The following is a 23856-nucleotide window of genomic DNA, read 5'->3' on the forward strand; positions in this document are numbered from 1 at the left end:
TTCTATGTATTTCTTGATCTCTCTTTTTATTTCTTTGGTATTATTTCCTTATTGATTTTCTGTTTGGATGATCTGTCCATATCCAACAGTGGGGTATTTAGGTCCCCTATTACGATAGTGTTTTGGTCTGTTTCTTCCTTCACTTTTGTTAAGTAATTGCTTTACATGTATCTGGGGGCTCCCTGATTGGGAGCATAGATAGTAATAAGTTTTTTGTCTTCTTGGTGCATCATTCCCTTTATCATTATGAAGTATGTCTCAGGATCTTTCTTTACTTTTTTTATTTGGAAGTCTATTTCGTACAAATTTAGTACTGCTACTCCCGCTTTTCTCTGAATGCCATTTACTTGAAATACCATTTTCCACCCTTTCACTTTGAGTCTGTATTTGTCGTTGGCACTGAGATGTGTCTCCTGGAGGCAGCAAATGGTTAGGTTTTGTTTTTTGATCCAATCTGCATCTCTCTGCTGCAGAGAGATGGTTAGTTTAGTCCATTTATGTTTTGGGTGATTATTGAAATATAAAGTCTTACAGCCATTTTATCTTTTGCTTTCTGGTAGCTCGGTGTTTCCATTGCTTCCTTGTCCTTTGGTGTCTTTTGTTTGTATGTTTTGTTTTGTTTTTAATTTGGTTGGGTTTTGTGGGTTTTCCTTCTGGTACTTTTGTTTTCATTATATACTTCAGTTCTGAATCTTCTGTGTGGTTACCATTAAGAAATATAAAAAGCAGTTACAGATATACAGTCATCCATTTTCTTCGCGCATTCCTTATCTCCATTCCTCTTTGAGAATTTGGATCTTTAAATCGCCCCCTTTTCAGTCATTGTTGTCTCAATTTGTCCCTGTGTACGCTGAATGTTCATTATTATGTTGCTGTAGCAAATCTCTTATTGTTTAAGCTTATGCTCTGTTCTTAGGAAGGGTTGCACTCCTCTGCTTCTGTCTGCCTGCTAGTCACCTTATTCCTAATTATGTTTTTGTGTTCATTTGTTTGTTTGTTTGTCATTTTGTTTTAGGTGAGCTCACCCCTGTCAGTGTTTCTTCTAGTACAGGCCTCGTAGTAGAAAATTCCTTCAATTTCTGTATGTCTTTCTGTATGGAAAGGTCTTAATTTCTCTTTCATATTTAAAGGAGAGCTTAGCTAGATACATTATTTTTGGGGGTTTGTTTCTTTTATTTAATAGTTTGAATATTTGATTTCACATCTTTCTAGCTTGTAAGGTTTGTGCTGAGTAGTTTGACCACAATCTAATGGGGTTTCCTTTATAGGTTACTGTAATGTGTCTTGGAGGAGGCCTTTTTGGATTAATGTAAGAAGATATTCTGCTGATTTCTTGAATTCTAAGCTCCAGCTCATTTCTTAGATTTTGGGAAATTCTCATCCACTATTTGTTTGAAAATGCTTTCTAATATCTGCTCCTTTTCCTCCCCTTCGAGAATGTCAATTATTACGTTTCCTCTCCTGATGGTATTGGCTAGTTCTTGTATTTCTCTTTCATGACTTTTCATTCTTCAGTTTCTCTCTTCTGATTTATTTCTAGATTTCTGTCTTTAATATCACTGATACTTTCCTCCATTTGATCAGCTCTATTTATCTAGCTTGCTATTTCATTTTTCAGCTCTTGCAATGTGTTTTATATTTCCAGAAGTTCCATTTGGTTCTTTTTGAGTGTTTCAGCTTTCTTGCTCTGCTCATCTAGTAGTTTTTTCATTTCCTGAAGTTGTTGTTATGACTCACTTAGAAAACTCTCTGAGTTTTTTCAGAAGTACTATCTTGCATTCTGTCATTTAAGTTGCATATTTCTATGTCTGTAGCTTATTTTCTGGAGATTTTTCTCTTTCTTTTTGAGATACCTGGTCATCTTGGTTGTTCATGGTGTTTAATGGACAGTTTCTTCACCTGCGCATTAATGGCAAGGTACTCTGCTTTTTTCCAGAAAGAAGATTTATTATATAAAGGTCTTTCTTTAGTCTGTTGCAAAGAAGGTGCTTTTCTTTTGGTTTCCAGTAGATATGTGTAAGCCTTTTGGATCCCTGCTTTATATTAAACCTTAATATTTCCTTTATATAATGGCTTTATTTTCTTGTAGATTTTTAATCACACTGCTATGCTCAGTTTTAGTCCCTGTCAGTGTTAGTAACAATTTTGGTTGTGTCTGCTCAGATTCCCCTGGTGCCCTGGAGTGATTGGTCTTAGAGAGCATGGAGGCAGAGTCCCTCTGGATTGGAGTTGTGGGGCTGCAGTTCAGTATCAGTTTTGGTGCCGCTGCCGGTAAAAATCAGTTGTTTATCTCCTGTCTGCCTCTCTGCTTTTTGCCCTGATGACTGGGTCCTGCCACTGCCTGCGTGGAACTCATAAACTCTCTCAGGCATGGCCGTTCATGGAAGTTGCTATAGATTCTCCCTTTCCACTTCCCCTACAGGTAGATCTGGTGGCTGCAAGAAACAGCTTCTTTATTTCTCCCAGTCCCAGGGTTCTGACCTGTGGAAGCTCTTATGTGCAGATCCCATGCTCAGAGGTGCTGCTGTGCAGTTTGGGTGTTTTTTGTTGATGAGCTTAATATTCTCTAGGTCCATTCCATGTTGTTGGATATGGCAAGGTTTTTTTCTTTTATTATGGTTGAGTAATATTGCATTGTATATATGTATCACTTCTTCATTCATCTGTTGATGCATGCTAAGTTGCTTCATTCAGTATATAATACTGCAGTGAACATATATATATATGCACCTGTCCCTTCTAAGAAGTTTATTGGGTTTCTTTGAGTAAATATCCATAAGTGGCATTACTGGGTTCTAATTTGTTTCTTGTGATATTTATAGCCTTTGTTTTAGTCATTTTGCCTGGTGTTAAATATTGTTACCCCAGCTATGTTTTTGTTTTGGTTGAAGGTCCTTACTTTCACAGTAAATATTTTCTGCCAGTCCCTTCCTACAAAGTTTCTTTTGAGAAATCAGGTGAGAATCTTGTGGGAGCTCCCTTATTGGTAACCAGTTGCTTTCTCTTGATGATTTTAAGATTCTCTCTTTGGCATTTTAATTATGATGTGTTTTGGTGTGGCTTCTGGGCTCATCTTGTTTGGAACTCTGCTTCTTGGGCTTTGTATGTCTTTTTTCTTCACCAGTTTAGGGAAGTATCTAGTCATTTTTTCAAATAGGTTTTCAATCTTTGTTTTCTGACTTCTTCTGATACCCCTATGTTGTGAATGTTGTTACACTTGATGTTGTCCCACAGGGCCCTTAAACTTTTCATTGTTTTTGAATTTTTTCTTAATGCTGTACTGATTTGGTGTTTTCTGCTTTCTAGACCACAATTCTCTCTTCTTCATGTAATTCTACTGCTCATTCTCTCTAATGTATTATTCTTTTCTGACTCATTCTTTTTTTATGTTTTCTATTTTCATTATAATGTTTTCTGTCTTTTTGTTAGATGTTCTCACTGAGTTCATCAACTCTTCTTCCCCTAAGTCATGGAGCATCCTTATAACTTGGTAGATTCTATTTCTTGTTTCTTAAGTTCCTTTGGAGTTTTGTTCTGTTCTTTTATTTGGAATAAGTTTCTTTGTCTTCTTGTCTTGGTTGCCTCCCTGTGTTTGTCTCTATGTATGTAGCAGGTAAGATACTCTTATGTAGTAGGTGTCCAGTGGGAACCAGAGGCATAGTCTCTAGGTCACCTGAGCTGGATGTCCCTTGTGTATGTTCTGTGTGCCCACTTATTGTAGTTGAGCCTTGGTTGCTGTTGGCCCATCAGTGGGACGTTTTGCCCTCAGGCTGATTAGCTGTGAGGATTGGCTCTGGCTTCGGTAGAGGTGCTGCTGTGTAGGGCCTTAGCCTACAGGAGTAGGATTTGCTTTAACAGGGCTCTCATGTCTGCCCAGTCCACCCTTTGGGTGTGTCATTTGTAGAGGTGGTGCTTTGCTGTGGTTGAGACTGGCCTTCTGATATGTTGGTTCTGGGGCCCCTTGGAAGAGGCTCTTCCACAGGCCAAGGTCAGCTACTGCTTATGCACTTCCCAGAGCTACTTGGTATGAGCTGCAAAGTGATCTGTTTTGGAGGCTGCTTGTGTGGGCTTGGAGGAGCCTGGGAGAGATTAAGCTAGGACATGAGGCCAGCTACCCCAGTGCTGGGCTTTGGCTGCTTAGCAAGAGGTACAGGGTATGCTGAGGCCAATGATGCTTGTTTGGGATTTGTTAACCTGTGAGTGATTTTAGGAAAGTTAATAGAATGAGCCAAGACAGGCCATTTGTATGGAAAAGCCACTGAAAGTGGTTTGGGTGGGCTTACAGATTGAGTGGGAAGGGTCTCAGGGAATCATCAGGGCAGGGTGGATGTTGTTAGTTAGGTTAATGAAGATTCATGGTACCTATCTGCATCTTCACACTGGTTGTGGAAGGCTCTACAAAGGAACAGTGGCACTTAAACTGGCAAGAAAGGAAGTTACTCTGGATGAGTCAGTGAGTGATGAGTGGATGTGAAGGACTGAGACATGCTGTTTACTACTGTAGAGCTTAAACGCTGTTCACTTAGGTTATATTAAAACTATAAACATTAGGTTTATTGAAGCACGAGAAAATGATGCATTCATGAGATGCATTAAATTTAAGATGTATGAAGCTACTGCTGGTATAACAGCAAAATAAACTTTTTAAATAGAAAGAGTACATTCTAAAATAATGATAAACTAAGACTGATCACATCTGATCTCGGATGCAGGGTGGGGCCTGGTTAGTACTTGAATGGGAGACCACCTAGGAAAACCAGGTGTTGTAGGCATAAAAAATTAAAAATAAGGGACTGTAAGCTGACAAGGTCCTTGCAATCTGTGAGGTCAACCAAGGGTTGCCTTGCTTTAGAAAAATAATGATAAAAAGCATAATAAATAAACCAGTAGCCTAGTTGTTTATTACCATCATAAAGTATTATATCATATTTTATAATTGTATGTGCTAAAATGGCTACCATGTCACTAGGTCATTGGAATTTTTAGTTCTTTTGAAACCTTATGGGACCACCATTGTACCTATAATCCCTAGTTGACTAAAATGTTTTTTGGTGCATGACTATACTTACACTTTCCTTTACAAAATCCATTTGGTTTAACTTTTCTGTATTGTGTGAGTTAGGGTTACAGATTCATCTTTTGCAGGTGGATATCCATCCAGTTGTCTCAGTATAGTTTGTTGACGTAATTTTTGTCTCTCCTGTGAGGAGTTTTGGCACTGTTGTCGAAAACCGTTTGAGTTATTAAAAGGGCTTATAAATAAGGGCTTAATTTTTGACTTATATTTATACATTATCCTTATGCTCTTAATAGACAAGTTAATTTTTATTCTAAGGAAGAATAATACTTAATTTTTTAAAAATCATGGTTTATAAACACAATTTACCATCTTAACTATTTTAAGTGTTACTGCAAGTTAGTGGTATTAGTTATAATACCTAATAAGGTATTATAAACACATTGTTGTACAACTATCACGAGAGGTACAGTTTAATGTTAACCTTGATTGCTCTTTTACTCTTGTATTTTTTGAATCTTGATGTATTTTTCTTTTGATGCTTGAGAAATAGGTTTTTAGCTTTCTTTTGTCTTTTAGGAGTTGTGTCCTTGAAAGCCATTATTATTATTATTATTATTATTATTATTATTATTATTATTATTATTTTGAACATAGAATCTGACAATATTTGCAAATGAGTTAATGAAGTTTTTCTCTCAACCCAGATAACACAGTAGAGTCACTTGGGTGGTTTTTAAAATAGTTCTGACACTTCTTTGTCACATCACCACTCCTACCCCCCTTTTGAATTTGTGTAATGGCAAGCCTGAACAAAGAGATCTTTAAATGCACTTTGGATAAGAATTATTTGGTTATTGTTACTGAGCATGCAGTTATACATCTTTTGTTTCGATGAGCAAATAACATAATTTTTTAATTTTGAAGTTTTTAAAACCAAAGTGGTCATTGGAATTCTAATTATGTTAAGCACTGTGTTAAGCATTTTGGATGTATCTTATTTAGATGCCTTTATTTCCATAGACTGATTAAAATTGAGTTCTAATGGTCTCAGATAGTGCTAATTCCAGACAGTGTACCAGTTATTGCTAAATGTGCTGTAAAAATTATTAGTTTATATGCTTTTTCATATTTAAACATTGAAATTTGATTGTTTTATATATCAGACTAGGCTTACAGCTTAATAAAATTTGTGATTTTTTAAAGATTATTAAGACATTCAGCTATTTGATAAATGTCCTGATTAGTCACAGGGATGTTGAACTAAATTGAATAAAGTTCACCTTTCTCTTGGCTGCCAGAATATTCAGGATATTTTGATCAGTGGATTTATTGTTTAAAAATGTTTGATTAACATGATATTCCTGAAAGATGTAAAATTGAAGCATTGTCTTTCTGTGATTTACTTGGGTCATCAACAGAGACTAGTTTGATGTGAAATTACATTTCAGTTTAAGAAATTTTGAGGTTTCATTTAAATAAACTTAAGCTTTCACTTAGTGTTTAAAATTGTTTTCCACAGAAGCTTTTCCAAATTAAGTTAACTTTTGTGGACATAGGGGTGTGATACTTTACAGAATTGATAGAATTATTGAAGTAGAAATAACAGAAATTTATTGGTTGTTTCTAATGTTTCTGTGTACTTAGTTTACTAAATTCTGTATTCAGAGATGAAGAGAGAAAGGCCTTATATAGTATTGATCTGTTCAGAATTACTAATGTGGCCCAAGACTTCATACATCTACTTGGTAAATAATATGGAAAATGGGCCTACTATAATAACTAAGGTCCATTTATGTCCTTAATTTTAATATAGGAAGAAAAAGATGTGAAACTTGTATCACTTCCTGTATGTTAGCGTTTGAATTTATGATATCATTGACTTCTTGTTTTTCTTGTTGATCATGAAGTGATTATTATAATATACTTTTAAGGAGTAATGTGAGAAAAAGTATTCCATTTTGATGATAATGTTATCTAAACTTAGTTCTTTAATATGTGTATTCTAGCCTGAACAAATTCTTTATTAAACATATACATATGCAATATATGTATATTTTATAGCAAATCTTTTTTCCTGTTCTGTCCTCAAAAGTCATTGTATAAACATAGTTTTTTTTTTTCTACCTCAGTTGTGTCCCAAAATTATATCGCGCTTACCGAAGAATGTAAGTAGTTAGAGCTCAGTCCTAGAATAGATTCTAGAAGATTCTGGGTAGCTCTGGAATGGGGCCTAAATGTGCAGCTAGGTAAGCAGTTCAGTTTAAAGAAAGAGGAGACGTGAGACCCTTTGAGCATTTTGTTATTCTGCCATTAGGTAGCACTATCCTTTTTTGAGTGTTTGTGTCAGAAGTACTGTCACAAACCTCACACGCAGACACACATAGCAATATAGAAGGTAAAAAATGGAGTTTTACTTAGAACCATGATTTGATTGTATTGGTTTTTCATTTACAGTTTAATCTCTAATCCTATTTTTACCTCTTAAAAGATCCCCCCCACCCCATTCTTTCCCTAAATACTCTTTGGGTACTTACTGTGTATCATGTACTATCCTAGGCTTATCCTATGTCAGGGTATATAATAAACAAAAGGTTCCTTTCTTTAGAAGCTTATGTTTAATGAAGTGTGTGGGGAGAGGACCAGCTAATTTTCCTAGCTCTGATTTTCTATCCTTTTTATCAGGCTCAGTAAAGGTGCTACAATTAAAAGTTACATGTTGTAGTAAACCAGTGGAATTGCCCTGATACTGTCCAGTTTATATTAATTAAAGAAGAGATTCATTATGAATTTCAGTCTTCCCTAGAACAGTAAAGGGTCTAGTTATAGTAGAAACAGGATTCTTTGTATATATTGGCTTTAAGAATAATTGACCTCTAGATAAAGCTTTTAAGTTTTTGCTTAGGATACCTATTCTGCCACAATTCCTCGTCCACTGCATTTACTTTTCTGCATCTGTGCTCTTAGTTGTCTTTATAGTATATATATGGTTTTTTATGGCTTTTAATTTTTTTATTTAGGTACTTTTATTAATGATTTTCTTCAGATTCTGTCTTAGTGGCATTTATGTGGTCAGAATTTAGATTCTAAATCACTGATACATACCTAATACTGGAAATTGTTTGGCATTTAGGTGGTATTATTTGTTGTGTAATCATCAGTATATCATTTGCAACATGATTTTCTCCTTCCCTTTTTGTGGTTTTGCTACAAGATCATTACTTAGCGTATTTCACCTTCACCTATTAATCAGTTTCAGATGGGTAGTTTAGGAAGGGATCTTAGATTTAATTAAACTCCCCATTTTTCAGATGAAAATATCTTAGAGGTAATGTAGCTTAATCAAATAGTTTGGAGCCGTGCATTACCTTCATCGGGAAGCTGCTATCATAACTGTCATATCTAATAAAATCATGTTATTAACCTTCTGCATTCTAATGCCTTTTTAATATTCTTAGAAACCTTTCACTAAATATTTTTTTTCTTTTTTCTATTTTTAATTTATCTCCCTTGTACTGGATAATAAATTTGGCAAGGTCAAAAATCCTCTCCAGTATTTATGGGTTTTATAAGAACATGTAAATAACACTGTGCCTAGTAACTGATAAAAACTAAGTAAATATTTTATTTGTTTTCTAAAATCTAGACTTGCTTATGCAGGATTGGTGCATTATTCACTCACAGTTCATCTTTTTTGTAATTGATGATTCATAAGAGCATTAAACATAATGGGAAACCAAGTTAAATTGTTTTACTTTATATAATTTTTGAGTTGGTGATTTGAAGCTTAGTTTTCATTTTGTATTAGAGTTTGTAGAGTGGAATGAGAAGATAATTTAAGAAGGAGAAAAAGGAAAAAGGGAAGCCTTTTTTTTTTACATTTTGTATGCTCATTGCATTTTTGCTGATTGAAATGACTATCGATGCCTGTAAGATTATTGATCACCTTGTCTTTTCTGGTCTTTTTTCTTAAATAGCTATTTCTGTGAACTTCTAAGTGAGTGTTCTTGATATTCATCATCAGAAATTATATATTATGTTCTACTTAAACAGAATATTTGTCTTTCAGAAATTTGATGGTTCTTTTAATAGTGCATCAAGAATTTAGAACAGTGGTTCTTAAACATTGGATATTAAGAGGAATTTACATGGAGACCTAGTTAAAAAACACAGATTATTGGTCTCTATCTTGGGACTTCAAGATTATCTAAACCTGGAGTGGGACCCTGAGAATTTGCATTTCTGATAAATTCTCGGGAGATATTGAAGCAGCTAGTGTTAAAAAAGATTTAGAGAACCACTGGCTTTGAGTTTATTTCCTTCAGTGTAGTCTGCTTTTCTTTTGGATTAAACACTAAGTTTTTCTAATTATTTTAAACCTGTATGTTCATTTGTTCTTAGTTTTAATTTGAACAAGAATGTGCTGAATGCCAGTATAAAGAACACATGCTTATATTGTAAAGCCTATAATACTAGCATTGTTATAGGCACCAATAGATGCTGGGTCCTATTTAGCAGGCATTGGGGAAACAACATGAGTAAAACAGTTGTACCATCATTTAGATTGATTAGTTACTGGAGCCTTTTTTCTTTTTTTCCCCTCTGTTTAGTTCCCCCCATATCTCCACCCCCCAACCCGTGGATAATGCAGAACTGGTGTGTTTGGAACTGGATCTCTGAAGGTGGGGTGTCCCCTCCCACCCACCTGCAGTGTACCCCCCTACGGCACCCCCAAGCACTGATAAGGGAGGGGGGAATGAATTCATGGCTCTACCTGGGGGTGAACCCAGGACCTTCTGCCTGTAAAGCAGATGTGCTAACCACGACACTATGGAACCACCCCCTCCCAGAGCCTTGTCATGTTCACTGCACCTGACCCATCACACTAAATTTGATGCTATCTTTGATTATACTCAGTTGGTAATAATCGGCTTTCTTTCAACTCCTATAGCACTTTCTCATGAACTTAACACTTTCTATTTCTATTTGTCTTCTAGAATTGAGTTCATGTCTTGTTTCTTAGTAGGTATTGTTGAATAATTGAATTTTGTTTATCAACACATGTACAGTGATTTACATAGAATACAAAGGTTACAGAGTCTAAATTATATTACATTCATATTTATTACATTCTGTTATTACTACATATCAGTTTGGTAATTCTTATAGAACATAGTGAAACGGTGCTATTCTACATGGTATTTAAATACATGGTATTTAAAGATTTTTGTGGGAAGTCTGTTAAGTTCATTTTTTAGGTGAAGCTTTCCACTTTTGTGTGATGAGCGTAATGACTGGTTGAGGGAGTTTAATCGTTAATAAAATGTTATGTCAGTTAAGAAACTTGGGTTACTGTCTAGCTCTTCAATTAGTGAGCAAGTTATTTGACCTCATTACAATTATAAAATGAGAGAATTGGACAAAGTGATTGCTCTTACTGTAATTCTTGAGTTGTATTCATTCGTTCATTCATAATAGTCAACTGGGGGATGAATAGCTAAACATCTCTTTTGAGACTCCGTATCTGATGGGCAGACAAGTACTTAATGTTTAGTTACATGTTCTATAAAATAGAGATGTGAAAAATAGAGTAAGTACTTAAAAGAGGTGAAGGGAATCATTCCAGTTTGAGTGTGTGCTCTGTTTGCTGATCTTTAAAGCTGTATGATTTTGGTAGCATCATAAATTAGGTCAGGAACTTCTAGGGGAGGGAACATTAGAGATTGAGGAATGGAAGCCTGTGGTATATTTAAAGACTGGTAATAGAATGTACAAGAATCATTGAATAATTAAGAAAGAATTATAGGCTGAGACCAAACAGCTCGTTTGAGTGAGATTAGATTATAAAGGATTTCAAATGCCATGTACACTGATTTTTAAACAATGAAATGGGATTTTCTGCCTTTGTGGAAAGAGATGGTGAAGTCTGTTTTGTTGTTGTTGTGCTTGTTAGTGTTTTGTGGTGTTGTTTTTTTGTTTCTGTTTTTATTTTTATTTTGATTTGTAGAGACATTAGGAGATAAATTCTATGGCTATTTAGATGGTAAATTAAAGGTGAATCTGGTAGCCGAAGAATTGAACCTTTTTATTTTTAGCAGTTTGGGTAAAAGGTGTTTAGAGAAATGTTTTGAGGTGTGAAATTAAGCATTGATGTCCATAAGTTGGCTATGGCATAACGGGGGTGCTGTTAATGAGACTACCTTTTCTATCACTGAGTGGAATAGTAAGCTAAGAGATTGTTCATGACAAAATATGACAAAACTTGGCGACTTAGAAGTACTTACATTATTTATTAGTTTCTGATGTGGGGAATGTAGGAGTGTCTTAGCTGATGGTTCTGATTCAGGGTCTCTAGATTGGTGGTCCTTAATTTTGTGGCATTTGTTTACTGAGATTTACTAGCAGTTCCTAGATTGGTAGAGCACTTAACATATTTTCAAGATTTCTTGGCTTTCACTGATGAGCAAAACTGTGAGGTTACAGTCAGTTGTGGAGTTCATGTTTTACCATGTAGAGAGAGAGATACATAAATTCCAAAAAGGAAAGTGCAAGGGGCTGTGAGAGCCAATTCTAGGAGGACTTGAGGAGGTTTGGTCAAGGAGATATCTTCAAAAAGGCCACATCTGAGGTGAGAGTTAAAAGAATGAGTATGAATTAACCAGACTGCTTGTGCAAAGTCTCCAGAAATAGATGGGGGGAAAAAAGAGGGGAACAAACTTTAAAGGAATGTGAAGAAGGCAAAAAAAAATATATTGACGGCCAAAATGAGATTTATTCTCTTGAAAATATGATTCTCACTCACATTGTATTTTCATACTAGGTGGTTATTAGGTAGTTAATTGTTTATTATGAGCAGCTAATTTTATACTGTCTTGAGAAACCATTATTTGTGTATTATTCTGTGTAAACTTTTAAAAATTTGCATTTAGCTATGTCGCAGTATGTTCTTAGACGTGTGTCAAGCTTGTGCCACATAAGGCTCTCGTATGGCAGGGCAAAACAATTAGGAACTTCTAATTACTTTGTGTAAGATAGTCTTACAGACACCAGTAAGTATACAATTAAATTACAAATAAGTAGTTTTATACTTTGTCATTATTTTACATAGGACATAATGCTTTTTGAATTAAAGTAGATCAACGTATTTCATACATTAAAACATTTTAACTGATTTATTTTCTTTGTAACTATTGTGTAAGATATTAAAGTTTATTTTAAAGGCATCTGCAAAAGAAATAAGGTTCAGGAACCTCGATGCAAGCTAAATACGGTTTTTCTCTATTATAGTGCTTGTATATGTTAAGTCCACATTATGTCTATTTATCTTAAATTGTAGAAAAACAACAGAAAGTTTGCTGTTTTTCTGTTTTAAAGAGTATAAGTTCAGTAACATTAAGTGCAGTCACATTGTTATGAAGCCAACACCATTGATCTCCAGCATTTATTCATTTGCAGTACTGAAACTGTATGCATTAAAATATAACTCATCGTTGCACCCATCTCTCCTCTCCTGGCACCTACCCTTCTACTTTTGGTCTTTATGAATTTGATTAAATGATTCATATGAGTGGAATCAAACTATCTTTTTCTGACTGGCTTATTTAACTTGGTATAATGTCCTTGGGGGTCATTGTTGTTGTAGCATGTTTTAGAATGATAGGATTCAGCCTATCCATTTTAAGGCTGAATAATATTCCCTTGTATGTATGTATAGCACTTTGTGCTTATCTGTTCAGTTGTCAGTAGATATTTATTTGGATTGCTTTTACCTTTTGGGTACTGGGAATAATGCTACAGTGATCATAGTTGTGCAGATATCTGTGACTTGCTTTCATGTACTTTGGAAATATACCCAAAAGTGGAATTCTGAGTTTATTTTTAGTTTTGGGAGGAACTACCATATAATTTTTTTCATAAAACTACACACCATTTTACATACCCACCAACAATATACAAGGGTTCTAATTTTTTTTTAATTTTTTATGCTATTTATACATTTTTTTTAAACATTTTATTTATTTATTTTTTTGTTTTCCCCCTCGCACCTCCCTTTGGTAACCGCTAGTCCATTGTTCATGTCCATGAGTCTCTTTTTTGTCCTGTTCATTTATTGCTTTTAGGTTTATATCCCACATATGTGATATCATGTGATTTTCAACCTTTTCTGTCTGGCTTATTTCACTTAGTATAATTATTTCAGGTTCCATTCATGTTGTTGCAAATGGTAATATTTCATCTCTTCTTATGGCTGAGTCATATTCCATTGTATATATATACCACAGCTTCTTTAGTCAATCGTTTTTCATAGGACACTTTGATTGCTTCCATGTCCTGGCCGCTGTGATTAATGCTGCGGTGAAATCAACGTGCAGATATCTTTTTGGATCTGAGTTTTCAAGACTTTGTGGTAAATACCCAGGAGAGGGATTGCTGGATCATATGGTAGATCAATTCTTAGTTCTTTGAGCAACCTCCAACTGTTTTCCATAGTGGCTCTACCAATTTGCAGTCCCACCAGCAGGGTATGAGGGTTCCCTTTTTTCCACATGCTCTCCAACTTTTGTTATTACTTGTCCTGTTGATTATAGTTGTTCTAACATGTGTGAGGTGGTATCTCATTGTGATTTTGATTTGCATTTCCGTAATAGCTAGTGATTTTGAGCATCTTTTCATATATTCGTGGCCATTTGTATATCCTTTATGGGGAAGTGTGTGTTCAGGTCCATTGCCCATATTTTGATTGAATCGTTTTTGTTATTGAGTTGTATGAGTTCTTTGTATATTTTGGATAGGAGGCCCTTACCAGAAGTGTTGCTTGCAAATATATTTTCCCTTTTCAAATGCTTGTCTCTTTACCTTCTTGATGATTTCTTTTGCTGAGCAAAATATTTCTAGTTTGATGTAGTCCCATTCATTTAGTTTTGCTTTTACTTCCCTGGTTTTGAGGTTAAATTCTTAAAATCTTCTTTAAGTCCAAGGTCCTTGAGTTTAGTTCTCATGTTTTCTTCTATGCATTTTATTGTTTCTGGTCTTATATTCAGGTCCCTATTTTGAGTTAATTTTGGTGTATGGTGATAGACAACAGTCTAGTTTCATTCTTTTGTAGGTAGCTTTCCAGTTTTCCCAGCACCATTTACAGTTTTCATTATATAGGTCTCTAATTTTTTCATATCTTTGCTAACCCTTATTTTTGTGTGGTAACCATCTTAATGGAGTATAAGGTGATTTTTCATGGTTTTGATTTTCATTTCTCTAATGAATAGTGTTGTTGAGTATCTTTTCATGTGCTTGTTCATTCGTATGTCTTTGGAGAATGTATATTGAAGCCATTTGTCCGTTTTTTAATCACATTATTTGATTTTTGTTGCTGAGTTGTAGCATTCTGTCTCTTTTTTTTTTCATAATGATTCCTTATCACATATGATTTGTACTTTTTTTTTGCAGTTTTTTGTTAACTTCTGTGGGTTGCATTTCACACTCTTGATTTAGTCCTTTGATGAATAGAAGACTTAGAGTTTGATATCATCCAGTTTGTCTATTTTTGCTGTTGTTGCCTGTGCCTTTGCTTTTATCCAAGAAATCTTTGCCACATTTAAAGTCCTGTAGATTTCCTGTTTCGTTCTAGAAGTTTTATAGTTTGAAGCTTTACATTTAGGCCTTTAATACACTTTCAAGGGTATTTGCTTTTTTTTTTTTTGTATGTAATATAAAATAAGGGCGTAGTTTATTTTTTAACATGTAAACATTTAGTTTTCTTATCTAGTAACATTTGTGGAAAGGATTGTCCTTTTCCTGGCCTTGGAAAGGCTATTTGACTGTATAATTGAAGATTTATTTCTGGGCTGCTTCTTTAATTTCATTGGACTGCCTTCTGTCTTTATGTCAGAACATTTCTTCAGTTATTGTGGGCCTGAAGTGAGTTTTGAATCGGAAAGTTTTACATTTTAACTTTGTTCTTTTTCAAGAATGTTTTGACTTGGAGTTTCCTCTTCCATCCAAAGGTATCCATTGGGGGTACTTCTTTGTAGAAATTGATGTTGGAATATTGGTAGGGATTGGATAGGTTTTGTAGACTGCTGTTTGCCTTGTAATAAGGAGATATGTTACTGAAAAAAGAAGTGGAAACAGATTTGTTCCTGGTCTCTAAGAGAGGTTTTAAGTGGAAGAGGCAAGTTTGGGATCTGAGTTGTGTTTGATTTTAGAAACTATTTTAAATTGTGGCATACACATCTCATTCATCACCTTTAGTTTACCAGAGATCAGGCTTCTCAATGCTTAAAGGTGTCAGAAGCCGGCAATCTAACATGCTTAGGGAAAGAGGTGAATTTTTATATGGTGACAGAGCTGAACGTGAGCAATAAAAAAGCAAAAATAAAAATACAGTGATAAAAAACATAAGCTACGACTTGATGCCTCTTATCATGTAAGTTTGCTCGGTACTAATGAAAATCTAAACATATGGAAAATGTTGATGGGAGGCAATTGGAAAAAACACAAGTACCAAAGAAAGTGCCTGAGAGGTGGAACTGTAGAAGAAAGAGAAAGTAGCAAATGAACAGCTGAGGCTTGCAAAAGCAAAAGTGAATTTTCAGTTCCCTAAACTGAGAGAAAGATACTTTGAGGGAAGGGAGATTGCATTGCTACTTTTTTCCTATTTATTCTCATATCATCCTTGTTCTCAGAATGATTTGTTCCCTTTGTTGGATTCCTTACTGTATGGCTCTAGATAGGGGGGTATGCAAAGACACAAAATAACAAGAGAATACAATTTTAAGATACTTCACTCCAAATGGTCTCAAGTGCCAGAAGATATAAAGCAAGGGAAAAGTTCTTACCTATCCTATGCTCAAATGGCTTAACATTTTAGAGCCTCAGATTTTTATTCATATAACACAAAATTTCTGTATAACCTGTGAAGAATTAGGGTCTTAATCCTGGACCAGAATTCATCTCTCTTGTCTTGCAAATAAGCATACTTAGGCAGAAAGCTTTGTAGTCATAGAGGAATTTGTTTGTTTTCAAAGCCATCCCTGTAATTCCCAGAAGACCATCTTGATGTAAACAAGTTTGAACACACACAAAATGATGAGAAAAAGGAACAACATAGATATTCAAGAAGTTTTTAGAGAACAGATATTAATGACTTTGAGTAGGGAAAATTTAAGCATACTTACTAGGCTAACTAAAATTTCTAAAAAGAAATTGAGAAAATGAAGAGCAAGGTTTTTTTCAGAGATAGAGCATTTAGAGTATCATCAGGAACTCAGAAAAGGACCAAAGGAAAAAAACTTGGAATAAATTTAGAATAGTAAAGAATGAAATTTTGATATTGGCAATTGAGTTTTTTGAGTTGTATGAAAAGGTTAGATATTTTTTGTTAGAAACAAAGATACAGAGTTTCTCTAAGTTTTAAAAATCTACTTCCTGTACAGCTTTCTAAGTGAGAAGGTTTATATACAGAAATAAAATATGCAAGACTGTGATTTAGGATGACTATATGGAGAGGGTGTGTGTGTTTGCTTGTATACTTAAGGTTTTTTTAATCTACTTTTTAATCCCACCACTATGGAATTGTCTCTTAACTTTGTTTTTCATTTTACTTATTAAAGAGAATTCTACATCTTTTAAGTATTCATATTTTCACAGTGTATATATGGCAGCAACAAACAGGCATTTTTTCTGGAATATTATATATAACATTAAGACTGTACATTTTATGTTTCCTTATTATAATTATAGTATGAATTTGTTGAGTAACAGTATTAATAAAAATGTATCTTTTTACTTCTGTCTCATTTTTATAGCCAATTGTTATTAATTGTTAGGTACTCTGATGGTATTATCATACACATTAAAATTGGAATGATTTATTATTTTTTAATATTTAAAACAAGTATACTTTTTTCTTCTATTTTTAGGTTATGAAATGGTCTGTGCAAGATGGTGTGTCCTTGAATTGGAGATTTTTAAGGCTGACATATGCTGGTATTTCGTCTCCTTTAAGTGGACTATAATTTCTTCTCTTAAAACAACTGCATAAACAGACAAAATAGCAAAGATCTGCTCTCTGTTGAGTATGACAGCCACAACTCGTGGCTCTCCAGTAGGAGGCAATGACAGCCAGGGCCAGACTCCTGACGGACAGTCTCAACCCCCAATCCAACAGAATCAGGTAGGATATTGTTTTGGGTGCTAAAGAATACTAAATAATGCCCTGAATAATTTGGAAGGGAATCATAAAAGCTGTTGTCATTTTACATCACGCTTAAAAGTTACTGACGCTTAATATTAGCAAAGGGAAACCTGTACATACTTGAGAATATACCTCTTGTTTTTCTATGGAAGGCCCTGTGTGAATTTGAGGAGAAATAGCATTAAAAGTTTGTCTATTTTCAAGTCGTTTTTGTACCACACTAAACATATGACTGGCTAAGTAATAGAATATCTAAGCCTCAGTTTCTGGATCTTTAAAGTGAGGGTAAGTAAAAAAAAAAAAATTATTTTTTAAATCTTTTATTATTTCATTCCCCTTCAATTCTTTGGGTTTGGTTTGCTGTTTTCTAGATTTTTGATATGGAAGTTTAGATAATTGGTTTTTCAGCTTTTTCTTTCAGTTTTTATATTTTCTAAAACATGCATTTTGGAATAATTTAAGTTCTGCCAAACTGCTTTCCTTGACTTTTGGTATGTTTCTGTCTGCTGTGAGTCAATTAAAGTTTTAAAATTTGTGCATTGACTCTTCTTTGAATATAAGAATTTTAGAAACATGGTGCTCCATTTTCAAGCAGTTGAAGATTTTCTTGTTAACTTACTGTTACGTATTTCCTCTGGATAAAACATATATTTTCAGTGGTGTCACTGCTTGGGAATTTATTGAAGCATGGTGTTTGCCTAGCATATTTTCAATTTCCATTCCATGAGTATTTGAAAAAATTGTATACTATGATGTAGCAGTCATACATTTCAGTTATTTTTAGTTTATTCATAATACTTTTCAAATGTTCTATATAGGCTTGTTTTGTTCTGTTTTCTTTTAAATATGGTTTTATTACTAATTCATCTCTACTTGGGATTGCAGACTTCACCACTGGTTTATCGATTTTAGCTAGATTTAGTTTGAACCTATAAGATGCGTACAAATAGAAAATAATATAGGTTTTTTGGTTTGTTCTTTTAATGATTGATTCATTAACCTTTATGTAGATATCTCTTTAATGTCCTGGAATTCTTCCTACCTTAAAATTTGCCCTCACATATTTGTATAACTATACTACATTTTGGGGGAGGGAGGAGGGTGGTTGTTTATTAGGGAAGTTTTTTTCCAATATATATATTTTTTAAACACTGCTTTTAATGTTGTCTTTTATTAATTACCCTGAACTTTACCATTTTAAATTATTCTCATACTTTTTCTACTTTTAATAGGCTTTTAAGATTCACAGCAGAATTGTTCAGAAAGTACAACGTTCCCATCTCTTTTCCTGGCCCCACATAGTTATCCTCCCCTACCAGAGTGGTATGTTTGTGAAAAATCAATACAAATACATTGGCACATTATTATCAAACTCCATAGTTTACATTAGTTCACTTAGTCTTTTGTATATTCTATAGGTTTTCACAGTGTCTAATGGCACAGATACACTATTAAAGCATTATAGAATAGTTTTAGTGCCCTGATATCTGCTCTACCCATTCCTTCCTCTCTCCCAGCATCCCTGGGGGCTACTGGTCTTGTACCTGCCTTTATAGTTTTGTCCAGATGTCATATAGTTATATTGTCATCTTTCACTTGGTAATATGCATTAAAGCCTTTCTATATTTCTGCATGGCTTGATAGCTTTTTTTTTTTTTTTTTTTTTAAATCTCAATAACATTTTATGCTTTGGATGTACAATACCTTGTTTCTTTGTTTGCTTCCAAGTTTTGGAATTATGGATAAAGTTACCATAAACACACACTCAGGTTTTTGTGTGGACATAAGTTTTCAGTTCATTTGGATAACACCAAGGCATGTGATTGCTGGATAATAAGGTAAAGAGTATGTTTAGTTTTGTAAGAAATCGCCAAACTCTTCCAAAGGGGCTGTACTTTTTTAGATCCCCACCAGCAATGAGTGAGTGTTTCTGTTGTGCCATATCTTTGTCAGCGTTTGTTTTGTCAGGGATTTGTGTAGTGATATCTCACTGATTTGTTTTAATTTCCAATTCCCTAATGGCATATAATGTTATTTTTTTTTTTTATACACTTATTTGCCATCTGTATATCTTCATTCATGAGGTGTCAGTACAGCTGTTCTGTCCATTTTCTAGTCAGGTTTTCTTTCTGTTGAGTTCTAAGAATTCTTTCTGTATTTTGGATAACAGTCCTTAACTTCGCAGTTGTTTTCTCTAGGTCACTAGCTTGTCTTTTATGAAGCAGAAATTGCTAATTTTAGTGTTCAGCTTATCAGTTCTTTTTTTAATGGATCATGCCTTTGATGATATAGTTAAAAGAATCATCAGATCCAGGGTCATCTAGATTTTCTCCTGTGTTATCTTCTGAGAAGTTTTTAGTTTTGTGTTTTACATCTAGGTTTCTATCAGTTTTGAGTTAATTTTTGTGAAGGGTGTGTGGTATAGTTTCTATATGCATTTTTTGCATGTATATTTCCAGTTTTTATAGCACCATTTGTTGAAAGACTATTTTTCTTCCATTGCATTGTCTTGGCTTCTTTGTCAGAGATAACTATCAATGCGAGTTTGTTTGAGTATCTTCCTCTAGCCCTTAAATATTAACCTAGATTTCTCTTTGTATTTAAACTTCTAAACAAACTTTTAGGCAACTACAACCTAAAGTTGAATTTTGCTTTTTGATCTACTCTGTCTTAATTGGTGTATTTTAAACCATTGATGTTTAAAATGATTATTGGTATTGTTGGATTAATATCTTACCTGTTTTTACTGTTTGGTATTAATTGACCTTTTCCTTGGTTCTTGATTTTGTCTTTCACTTTGTTTCTGCTTTTTGTAGTTTAATTTGAGAATCTTATATGATTCTCAAAGTATATTTACTTTTATAGTGGTTGCCTTAGGGTTTGCAATATACATTTACAAGTAATTGTTACATCCATTTTCAAATCACACTTTAGAGCTCCATGGGTAAAGTTCTTTATAATAACATTCTCTGTATCTTCTCCTTCTGGTCTTTATATCATTGCCAGTCATTTATCTATAAACTTTAATCATGGATACACTGTTCTTTATTTTGACCAAACTGTTTTTTGTTAGTTCAGTTTAGAATAAGAAATATAAAAGTATTATACCTTCGCTTCTTTTTCTAATGCTTTTCTTTCTTTATATAGGTCTGAGTTTCAGACCTACATCACTTTCCTTCTCTCTGAAGACTTAACATTTCTTGAAAGGTAGATCTACTTACAGTAAATTCCCTCAACTTTTGTCTGAGACATTTCTCTTTCACTGTGAAGTGTAATTTTGAAGGATAGAGAACTGAGAATTCTTGATTTGTGGTTTTCTCTCTTTAAATATCACACTCATTTTCTTTCCCTCCTCCCTTCTCCCCCTTTCTTTCCCAAAGTACTGTGCAGCCATGCTACCCTAAACACGCCTAATCCTGTCTAATCTCGTCTGATCTCAGAAGCTAAGCAGGGTTGGGCCTGATCAGTACGTGGATGGGAGACCCCATAGGAAGACCAGGTGCTGTAGGTATCAAAAAAAAAAAAAAAAAAATCAGTCCAAAGTAATACTTATCTTTGCTCCTCTGTAGGTGAGATATTTTTCCTGTGGCTTCTGTCAAGATTTTTCATTACTGTTTATTTTCTGGCATTTATCTTGCTCAGTGTTCTCTCTCTGAGTTTCCTGGTTTCTGTGCTTTGATGTCTGATATTAATATGTGGAAATTCTCATTCATAGTTTTAAATATTTCTTGTTTCTTCCTTTTTTTCTTTGAATTCTGGTATTCTCATGCATGTTGTACCTTTTGTAGTTGTCTAACAGTTGGGGACCCCTGGATTTTGGCGGGGGTTAAGGTTATTTTTTGTTTTTATCTTTTTTTCTCTTTGCTTTTCAGTGTTGGAAGTTTTGCTTGATATGTTTAACCTCAGAGTTCTTTCTTTAGCTGCGTTAAGTCTACTAGTAGCCCATCAAAGGCATTCTTCGTTACTGTTAGAGTGTTTTTTATCTCTGGCATTTTTTTTTCTTTAGAATTACCCATTCATTTATTGTCTGTACCTTTTTTTTTTTTAAGAACCCTTAGCATATTAATTGTTATTTTAAATTCTTAGTTTGAAAATTCCAACATATTTGCCATAACTGAATCTGATGCTTGCTCTGTCTCTTGAAACCCTGTTCATTATCTTTTGGTATACTTTGTAAATTTTTTCTTGTTACTTGTTATGTACTGGGTAAAGAAACTGCTGTAACTGTACTTTTAGATTGTGTTGATAAGGAGAGACAGGATGCCTAGAAATAGCAGGACTTGGGTATTTCTATTGCCCCCACATGGAAGGCTGTGGCAGGCTAGAATTTGCTGTTTCCTTTCTCTTAGTTTGATTGGGCTCTATAAAAACCTAGTAAATCAGGCTCTGATAATATAGCTTCTCTTCAGGGTAGTGTCAATTAAGAACAGAATGCTCTGGAGTATTTCAAAATTTCTGCTAGCATTACCTCCCTGTGGAAACAAAGTGGATTTTTCTTTGATCTTCACTGAGAGAACTTGATAGGCTTTATGGAGATTAAACTCACAAAAGTAGTGTGAGTTCCTTAAGGGTAGATCACCTGGAGTTTTCCATACCCAGCTTTCAGCAATTAATCTATAACATTTTCTTTTCTCAGTACTGTTTCCACTCTGGTAGTTTTTGAATCTGTGTTCTGTCTTCTGATTTTGTGGGCAGTAATTTGCCCTGTGACAGATCAAATCTGAGAAGAGTTGATTTTCAGCTAATTCAGCCTTTTACTTCTTAGGAAAGAGTGTGATAACTTCCAAACTCTTTACATGCTTCACTGAAAACCAAAAATCTTTTATTATTTTTCTTTTTCTTTTTTTGTATTCTTATATTTAAGAATATTTTATGTAGTCAATGACCATGTTCTGTGTTTTTGTTTTTTACTGGTATTTTTAATCCTTTTTTAATATAAAGATCAAATCTGAGAAGAGTTGATTTTCAGCTAATTCAGCCTTTTACTTCTTAGGAAAGAGTGTGATAACTTCCAAACTCTTTACATGCTTCACTGAAAACCAAAAATCTTTTATTATTTTTCTTTTTCTTTTTTTGTATTCTTATATTTAAGAATATTTTATGTAGTCAATGACCATGTTCTGTGTTTTTGTTTTTTACTGGTATTTTTAATCCTTTTTTAATATAAATATTGGTATGTTTGGGATTTTGTGTATCTTCTTGCTTTTTGCTTTATCTTTTGCCCTCAAAATATTCAGTTTCTTATTTTCTTTTTCCTATTTTGGTTTTTAGTTACACATTTTAAAATGCTTTTACTTAATGCTTCAAGATTTTTTTGTTGTTGTAATTTAAATTACAAAATATCCATTATTTTTGTGCTGCACATTTAATATTTGAGAATGGCTTAGTTGAATGGTTCTGACTAGTATCTCTTATAATTGTAGTTACCATATTAGCTGTAGTTATATGAGGGCTTGATTGAGGTTGGGGAATTCACTTCTTCAATAGCTCACTGACATGGCTTATGTATGGCTGGAGGATTCAGTTCCTTACCACATGAGCCTCAGTGTCTTCAAGACACGGCACTGAACTTTTTCTCAGAAAGATTGCTGTAAGAAAAAAGAAGAAATGACTTATGGCATAGCCTTAGAGGTTACACTGTCATTCTCCTACGTTTTGCATAAAGACTTGTAATTAAGATGGTTCAATACAACTTTTATTTACTGTAAACATTACCAAAACTGTTCTAATTTTGACCAGGTTAATTTATTTAGTACCATGCAGCCATTAACTAATTTTAAAATATTCTTAATCATGCAGAAAAAAGCTCAGGATGAGGAAAGGAAAGATAAGCAGGATGATCCCAGTTTTATTAAATATTTATAGATGTACAAGGATAATTAAAAATATATATTTTCATTGAATCTTTCTTAGTGTATCTGAATTGCTACGTTTACATATGTAGTAAAAATTTAAGTCTTTAATATTTGATTTTTAAGACCTCATCACCTGATTCCTCCAATGAGAATTCCCCAGCAACTCCTCCAGATGAACAAGGTCAAGGTGACGCCCCACCACTGCATGACATGGAAGAACCTGTATTTCCTCATACTGACCTGGCAAAGTTGGATGACATGATCAATAGGTGAATTTGTTTAGATTTTTTTTCATGGAGGTGATAAACTGAAAAAGCAAACTACTTTATCAGTATTACATCTGGTAGTAAATAGAGTGGACTGCAATGTGGCAATAATTTTAATGGTTTCTTAATAGCCTTAACATTTTAGTCATTGCCAAATTCTTTATAACTCATTGTTCTTAAGGTAGACCTTTATGTAGATTTTTAAAAGTTTAAAGATAATGGTGTTATGAATAAAGGTTTCAACTTAACAATGCTATATGACCCTAGCTAGTATTTTTCTAACCTAGAAGTATAGGTATGAATTTCCTTTTGAGCATTTGTGAAGTTTATTTCTCCGTGGTATATTGATTGCTAGAGGTGTTAGGGACTTTTTTTTCTTCTTCTTCTTAAGATGTCTATTTTGTTGTAACAGAAACAGTGCAAGAGATTGTATTGTTGCTTATCTAATTTTTATGGTAGTTTTTAATTTTTGTTACAGTGTACTTCTAATTAGAGTTGGAGATCTAAATCATTGTAAATCCTTAG

At 33.9% G+C, this 23856-nt stretch overlaps 1 protein-coding gene across 4 annotated transcripts in view; it reads left to right on the forward strand.

The window, feature by feature from the left end:
• LOC107502038 (probable ubiquitin carboxyl-terminal hydrolase FAF-X) overlaps positions 1-23856 on the forward strand; it is a 144316-nt gene that overhangs the window by 5067 nt on the left and 115393 nt on the right. For all 4 annotated transcript variants that reach the window (XM_036235673.1, XM_036235675.1, XM_036235674.1 and 1 more), the window contains exons 2-3: positions 16936-17189; positions 23189-23334. In XM_036235673.1, coding sequence (XP_036091566.1) covers positions 17094-17189; positions 23189-23334 — 242 coding nt within the window. In that variant the 5' untranslated portion in view covers positions 16936-17093. The remainder of the gene's footprint in view (positions 1-16935; positions 17190-23188; positions 23335-23856) is intronic.

The sequence above is a fragment of the Rousettus aegyptiacus genome, unplaced genomic scaffold (genome assembly GCF_014176215.1).
Source record: "Rousettus aegyptiacus isolate mRouAeg1 unplaced genomic scaffold, mRouAeg1.p scaffold_m13_p_19, whole genome shotgun sequence".
Classification (NCBI taxonomy): Eukaryota; Metazoa; Chordata; class Mammalia; order Chiroptera; family Pteropodidae; genus Rousettus; species Rousettus aegyptiacus.